This window comes from Elephantulus edwardii, unplaced genomic scaffold (assembly GCF_000299155.1).
Source record: "Elephantulus edwardii isolate Elephantulus edwardi_28Jun2011 unplaced genomic scaffold, EleEdw1.0 scaffold00157, whole genome shotgun sequence".
Lineage (NCBI taxonomy): Eukaryota > Metazoa > Chordata > Mammalia > Macroscelidea > Macroscelididae > Elephantulus > Elephantulus edwardii.
In genome coordinates, this window is record NW_006399907.1 from 1,732,668 (window position 1) to 1,741,103 (window position 8,436).

General features: G+C 38.7%; 1 protein-coding gene across 1 annotated transcript in view; it reads right to left on the reverse strand.

Moving 5' to 3' along the window:
- Positions 1 to 8,436, reverse strand: part of ITPR2 (inositol 1,4,5-trisphosphate receptor, type 2) — a 732,333-nt gene that overhangs the window by 529,045 nt on the left and 194,852 nt on the right. The window contains exon 10 of the mRNA XM_006895058.1: positions 2,147 to 2,191. Within this exon, the coding sequence (XP_006895120.1) occupies positions 2,147 to 2,191 (45 nt within the window). The remainder of the gene's footprint in view (positions 1 to 2,146; positions 2,192 to 8,436) is intronic.

Here is an 8,436-nt window from a genome sequence, read left to right on the forward strand (position 1 = left end):
TTTTAAAAATGGGAAAAAAAATACCATGGGGAAAAGAAAGGCGGCCTTGACCTCTAGTATCTGGCTTGATACTATCAGCTAAGCCTTGGCCTTACTACCATTATTAAGCCGACCTGGTTCTCACCTGGGCATGATGTTCTCCTTTTGGGTATGAACAGTTTCACAGACCATCAATATCAGACAAGGCCACAATGTGTGACCATGAAGAGTCAAGAAAGATTTAAAAAAAAAACCCTTAACAAAAACAAAGACAACTCCATAGCTGTAGCTGAACAAAGACATACCATGAGTATTACTGTCACAAAAATGACTAAATATCATCCTCCACCAGACAAGAATAAGGGTTCCTTCTTCATCAATTACAGGATTAGCCTGGTTCTAGTCTGTCCTCTTTATAAATAAGACCTATTAACATACAAATCATGGAATTACCTCTACTTCCTGACAGCATCTAATCTTCATCACAGCCTCAAATCCTTAACTCTCTCCCAAAATAACTTTACACAGGCCAAATCCTATAATAACTTCTTTCAAAATCCCTCTTACTGAGATATCCCACGGTCCCCCCATGATGTGTGTTCTCAATTAATAATAAAATCAAATGTGTTCAATTACAGATATTCCTGTGGTGTTTAGCTAGAGACAGAGACAACCATGTACTGAGAACCAAAGGACCCAGAATTCATAAAACTACTCATATTTTTACTCAACTCATTACCTTTGAGGCAAAACCAACTCCTAGCTGACATTCCAAAGGGTCTTCTGAGCCTGTAAGTTACATTAGAATAGAATGCCCATCTTTCTCCCAGAGTCAACAGGAGATTGGAACCAGCTCACAGGCACTGTATTTGGGTTAGCAGTACAGCTCGCTATGAACTAGGCCACCAGTACTCCCAGATTCATATTCAACTTTTTAAATATTATAGCATATTCTTGTTGTTGTTGTTGTTACTGTTAGATGCCATGGAGTTGGCTACCCTGTGTACAACAGGAAGAAATCCTGCTCAAACCTGCACCTTTCTCACAATCTCTACTGTGCTTAAGCTCACAGTTGCAGTAACTTTGTCAATCAAGCTCATTGAAGGTCTTCCTTTCTTCCACTAGAAACCAACAATCCTGGCATGAACATTAAGAGGTGAAGATCCTAAATGGGCAGACACAATTGGATTAAAAGGAGAAATTCTAACAGGCCTAAAAAACCTGCTTAGATTTTTTTAGAAATGTGTAGACATAAATTAAAGCTTTCACTGGACCAACAACATGATAGATTAGCTTCCTTTTGGTTTTAAGTCTGAGAGTTGAAGTGCGGAGTTAAATGTAGGATTTCATCAGATCCAGATACTTTCTTTTTTAATTAAACACTCCAACACTTTCAATTCAAGGGCAAAACTTTTTATGATGAAGCAATAATTTCTACCCATTACAAAAGGAATAGCTAAAGTCCTAAGAAAATTGCATTGCAGACTGTGTCTTGATTAAATAAAAATATCTCAGTTCATGTTTTGTTAAAGAAAAGTCCATTATTGACAAGTTTTCTCTATATCATATCACAGCTTTGGAATTTTTGAAATATTGATGAAATAAGGAAGTCTTGCTGGCATCATGCATTTAGAGGACTAAAGAATTACCTTATTTACAAAGTATGACTAAATCAGAACTACGAATCATAATAAGTATTTAATAAAAATTGATTTTTAAATGCAGGATACTTTAGAATGCCAGAAAAATCAATCATATCATTTCTTGATGTTTCAAGTGTTCTCCATAAACAAAACTCAATTATTTTTAATGCAAACCGTATCTTCCTGTTCTATTTTAGCATCATGTCACAATTCCATTTCTTTTTCGTTATACCCTTGTATATCTGGAAAATAAGCATGTGTCCATGGTATCTCCCAGATGTCAGCTGCCTTCAGTACTCAATCATCAATGGCCTCCGAGGTGCGAGAAAGCTCCCTAAACACACAGGTACTGGACATCTTACAATCCAGCTCATCTCTTCTTTTACTTCTATTTGATCTGCAGTCTCTGCACAAAGAATGTCTCTCAAGAGTCCCTAATCTCAAATGCCCCATTAAATCTTCATTCTTATGAAAATAAACAATATAATTGGCAATTTAGGCGGAAAAAAAACAATTCTACTCACCACATTTTTTCCCTCATTTTGAGCATCTCGGTAATCAGGATTAAGCTAAAAACAAAACAAAAAGGAAATTTTGAATTGTATTAGAAATATATTAACATCACTAATGGTCTTTCATTCTGTTCACTACACTATCCTTCCATGGGGGGAGGGGAGCTAAGGGAAGCAGAGGGATGTGGATGTGCAGGGGGAGAGGGAGATTAATCATCAGGTTGTAAAATTTGATGGGTGGGAGGGTGAGGGAAATGGAAAGAATTTGTTTTAATTTATATTTGAATTTTGTAAACAAACTAGTTGGGGGGGGAAGCTAAGAAGAAAACTATTAGAATACATAATCATTTAAAACTCTATTTCCAGAACACAAAAGCTGAAATGTCACATTTAGGACCTGCATTTTAAAGCATAATTGTTGACATTTTTTAACAAATGAGAAGTGACAGTCTCAAGTCCTCTGGGGAAGCATTCAAGAGAGTTCATTTTCCCTACTACAAAATCTGCCATTTACCAATAATTCAGACACCATTTTAAAAATAAAGATCAAAGGCAAGTTTTTAACGATGATTCAAGATCATGTTCCACATGTTATTCATACAAGGAAAAGAAATAGAGTGAAGAAAGAGCAGTAGACCATCGAGTTGGCGCATACATGAAGACAACGGAAATCAATAAACAAAAGCACATGTTGTGCGGCTTTAGAGGTAGTATGGAGCTGAGGAATTATTCAAATGAGAATAAAAATGAATTCCAAATATGTTAGGTATTGGCCCACACATCATCCAGCAGTCAGAATTCATAACTGCTGACTTCTATCTAACAGACAAGTGTCAAAAGAGGTCTTAGTTGATTGAAAAATTGCTGGTTGAATAATGTGTGAAACAACAGATTTCTAATGTGTTTTTCTAAAAAAAAATCATTTTCCCTGTTGAATTTAAGAATTTTTTTTATTTTAATCACTTCGTTTTTAAAACATGTAAATCCCAGTAGTTAAATGTATCACTTAAAATACAAGGCAGAGATTCTTTCTCAAAATAACATCCAGTCTAAAAGCTCGGAGAATTGCGATTCCCAATTTATGAAATAAATAATGAATTTAAATAATGAAAGTGTTAGAGGGGGGAACACTAAAATAAAATCAAAATCATCCAAAATTGCTAACTAAGGCTAATACATGTGCATGCATGGGTGCACGCACACACACACATACACACACCCTAAATCTTCAATGAATCAACACAAATTATAAAGCAGACAGCACTCGAGGAAGGTGCGGACATCTATACAGTTTTCATCTCATACCTACCTTGACTTTTCCCTAACAGCCACCTGTAATTATTACAAAACCAAAACCACTGCCAAAGAATTCATGTAGACCCCTGAGAACCCTCCATTGGGTTTCTGAGGCTCTAAATCATAGTACAGATAGTCTTATCCACCCAAGGAGCAACTAGAAGGTTCAAATTTGTGACCTTTTGTTTAACAGCCCAATATGTAAACTGCTTTGCTACATGGTTCCCATTATCTGTCCACAAACTCAGGGACACATGGTATATGCCAGTCAAAAAGCTACACAGTCATTCTCCACCATGTTACTGTTTTATGCAGCAGAAAATTGTTCCTTACCGTCCTCCCCATCCACTGCCTTACTACCTCCCTCTATCTTCTCACAAGAGAGATCGTAACTTTCAGGAAACAACAGTGCTAAAAGTCGAGGAACAGAAGATGGAAGAAACTTCTGAGAAGAACTGAGTGTAGAAAAGAAAGTAAAGAGAAAGAAGTATGAATACTGTGAATGCTAGTATTAACACAGTCTAATAACACTGGAACAGAAAAAGGTGTAGGAGACTGAAACAACGGCAACAGGGCACAGGTACAAGACTTGACATCTGCTAGGACTGGAAACTGCTCTGGGCATGTGTTCATCAGTCTGCCCCACAGCTGAAGATTGAGAAAGAAGATTTAATTGTCATAGTTGAAAACGAAAAATGGAACAAAAGGACAATCCGCTCAACCCATCTGGTTCTGGACAGAGCTCATTCATCTGAGGATAATAAGAAGGAAAATAAAAAAATGGAGCTACTGGAAAATATGTTAGAACAAGAATAGTTTCTTTCCCTGTGTCTTTTAAAAAAAAATATTTCCAGAAAAAAATAAAGAAATAATACATTTCCAGGAAATGGTTTGTCATATTTGAGAAAATCCAAGTAAATGGTACCTCTCTATAAAGGTAACAGACTAAGATAAATAGACAAAAAGAAATATATAAGTAATACAAGAACTACTAATAAGAAAGTGCCCTGGAACATTGCTATAAGAACAAAAACAAGATCAAAATGAAAGTTCATTTTGGAAACAATAAAAAAGTATAGTGGATATTACAGAAAATTAGTGATGCAAAAGATAGAAACTTAAAGAGATAACCCTCAGGATGGAGGGAAAGTATAAACAAATAAGAATTAAGAAAAAGGAAACAGCCATGAGAGGAGTATCAAGTAATGGGCTACTATTCTATCTGTGTATCAGTCTGTCTGTCTGTCTGTCTCTCTTTCTTTCATTACCTTCAAGAAGGTAATCATAGGTGCACACAAATAGATGGTCCATCGTTCTCCTTCAGAGTAACTCATGAATTCAAGCATAAGGAGGGGTGCTGTCTTTGGGTTAATAACACAAATCCCTAGGAACTATGCCACCAGAGCTCCCAGTTTAAAAACAAAATAAGAGTTAATAACATATGCAATTTTCCTCAGTTGCAAAGAGGCCACCATGCTGTGAGAATGACAAGAGAATGACAACACAGTCATAAGAAGTGTACTAGGGGGAAGTGTGGGGAAACGGAAATGAAACTTAAATAAAAAATGTATAAACAAACGGTGGTATAGGCCTACAATGAGATACTGCCCAGCAATAAAAATGAGGAATAAATGATAAAACAGAGAAGAGCTTCAAAAGCATTGTATTAAGAAGCCATTCTAGTAAGAAGCCAGCAGAAAAGAAAGTGCATGGTATGATTCCATTTATTTGATAGCTAAGTAGGGATAAAACAATGGTAATATAAAACAGAAAGTGAGTCCCAGAGTCAAGGAGGAATGCAGTTTTGACAGAAAAGGGACAAATAGCAGCTTCCAGGGTGATGGAAGGCTCTAAATAATTTTGGAGGTAGTTGTTCATAATCTGTCGTTGTTAGGTTCACTGAAGTCACCCTGTGGCATAGTGACTCAAAGTACAAAAGAATGATGCTGTGTCAGCTTTACAGTCTATGCTGTGCTTTAAGAGTTCCTTGTGTTTATACGTTAAATGCAAATGTAAATGACTCAAAGCAACCCTGTAAACAACAGATTGAAGCCTTGCCTTATTCTGTACCACCTCCACCACGCTCGAGCTCCATGATCAGTCACTGTCATCAATTTACCTTGGTGAGGTCTTCCTATCTTTAGCTGGTCCTCCACTTTCCCTGTCTTCTCCCAAGGACAGGTGCCTCTTTCCAATATATCCAAAGTATGTGAGACTACATTTCACCATCCTTGCCTCCAAGCAGCACCTCAGTTTTACTTTCACGAAGACAGATTTATTTGTCCTTTCGGTAGTCAATATTCCTCATCAACACCACAATTCGACTGTGTCAATTCTTCTTTAGTCTTCCTTATTTAGTGTCCAACCTTCACAGGCACATAAATTAACTGAAAAAGCCATAGCTTGTGTCAGATGCACCTTAGTCTTTAAACTGACATTGCTGCTTTTTCTTGTTGTTTGTTATTATGTGCCGTCGAGTTGCTTGTGACTCATAGTGACCCTATGTACAACAGCCCTAAACCCTGCTCTATCCTGTGCCAATCTCATTGCCTCTGACTCATCCATCCCGATTACCCCAGTCACTGAATCAATCCACCTCATAGAGGGTCTTCCCCTCCTGCGCTGTCCCTCCACTCTGCCCAGCATGATGTCCCTCTCCAAAGACCTGTCTCTCCTTACAACATGTCCAAAGTATGTCAGACGAAGCCCCAGAATCCTTACCTCCAAGGAGCAGCCTGGTTTAACCCTCGCTACGATGAGTCTGTTTGTTTTCTTGGCAGTCCATGGTACATTCAGTACTCTTCTCCAGCACCACAGTTCAAAGGCGTCAATTCTCCTTCTATCCTCCCTAGTCATTGTCCAACTCTCTGATGCATAACAAGTGATTGCAAAAACCATGGCCTGTATCAGGCGCACCTTAGTCTCCAGAGAGACACCGTTACTCTTGAGAACTTTAGAGAGGTCCCTAACCACAGACTTTCCCATCGCAAAATGTTTTTTGATTTCCTGGCTACCGGTGCCAAGAGTGTTGACTGTGGAGCTGAGCAAACTGAAGCTGTGAACAATCTCAATCCCTTCACCATCCATCCTGATGCTACCGATTGGTCCATTGGTGAGAATTTTTGTCTTCTGGATATTGAGCCTCAGTCCATATTGAAGGCTGCAGTCCTTGACCCTCTGCAGTAAGTGCATGAGGTCCTCATCAGTTTTCATGAGCAGGGTTGTGTCATCTGCATAACGCAGATTGTTGATAGATCGTCCACCAATCCTAACACCATGCTTCTCCTCATAGAGCCCTGCCTCTCGGATAATCTGCTCTGCATACAGGTTGAAAAGGTAAGGAGACAGGATGCATCCCTGGCATACACCCTTCCCAATTCTGAACCATGCAGTGTTGCCCTGCTCTGTTCTGACGACTGTCTCTTGGTCCAAGGATAGGTTTCGCATTAGCACGATTAAATGTTCTGGGATTCCCATTCTTCTCAGAGTCAGCCACAGTTTGTTATGAACCACGCAGTCAAATGCCTTTCCATAATCAATGAAACACAGATAGACATTCTTCTGGTATTCTCTGCTTTCAGCTAAGATCCATCTAACATCAATGCACCATATAGGTCCTTTAATTTCTTCACTTCTGTACCATGGATGCTGACTGTGGATCCAAGTAAAATAAAGTTGTTGACAACTTCAGTATTTTCTCCATCTATCAAGATTGTACCTATTGATCCAGCTGCGAGGATTTTTTTTCTTCTTGATATTGAGAGATATAATCCATATTGAAGTCTGTAATCTTTGGACTTCTTCAGTAAGCATTTTAAGACTTTACTTTTTTGCAAGGTAGGTTGTGTCATCTACATAACATAGGTTTTTGATGTGTTTTTATGACTGTACACAATTGTCAAAAACTCATCCAATGAAACCAATAAGATCTGAACATTTTATTGGACGTCAGTTATACTTTACATTTATACTTCTAAATTTGGATTAGGACTAGGGTACAATATGACTACAGCTTCCTAGCATACTAAGTATTGTCCCGTAAGGATTCACAGGTTAATCTATAATCCAGAAATTTACCAAGAGATCTCCACTGGCATTTGCTTTAGTGAGTATGCAGCAAACATGTGGACTAAGTAGCTCAGAGGGAGTCCTGGACGTGCCGTGGTTAAGTGCTCAGATGTCAACTGACAGGTCAAGGGGTTATTAAAGCTACTGTTGGCACTAAGGGAGAATTGATATCATCTTAATGGACAACAACAATCTGCTCTCCATAAAGGTTACCTGCCTGGAAAACCTATGTTCTATTCAGGCCGCTAGCATGTCAAAGATTCAGAATCAACTCAATGGCATGTAGCAAGCATCTCGGCAATACAAAATCAGCCGTATATTATTCAAAATAGGTGACCCTGGAGGACATTATGCTGAGTAAAATAACTCAGTCACAAAAGGACAAATACTGTATGGTGCCACTGTGGTAGAATTAGGCTGACATCAGGGTGGGGGTAAGACGTAGAAAAACTGGATAAATTATGTATACTGCATTGAAGCGAATGAGGGAGAGAACAGTTTAAAAGTAATATATTTTAAGGCATTATGATTAACATTAAGAGTTCAGAATGAAGGTTGCAGAGTGGAGTATACTCGGTGTGAGGGTAGGGAGGTGCGGGGGGATTATATACTAATGAAGGAGTTTTTCTTTTGCTTTTCAAGTGCAGTTAATCTCTTTTGTTGTTATTGTTGCTGTTGTTGCTGTTGTTATGTGCCATCAAGTCGCATGTGACTCACAGTGGCCCTATGTACAACAGCCCTAAACCCTGCTCTATCCTGTACCAATCACACTGTCTCTGTCACACCCATCCTGACTACCCCAGTCACTGAATCAATCCACCTCATAGAGGGTCTTCCCCTCCTGCACTGTCCATCCACCCTACCAAGCATGATGTCCCTCTCCAAGGACCTGTCCCTCTTTACAACATGTCCAAAGTATGTCAGACGAAGCCCCAGAA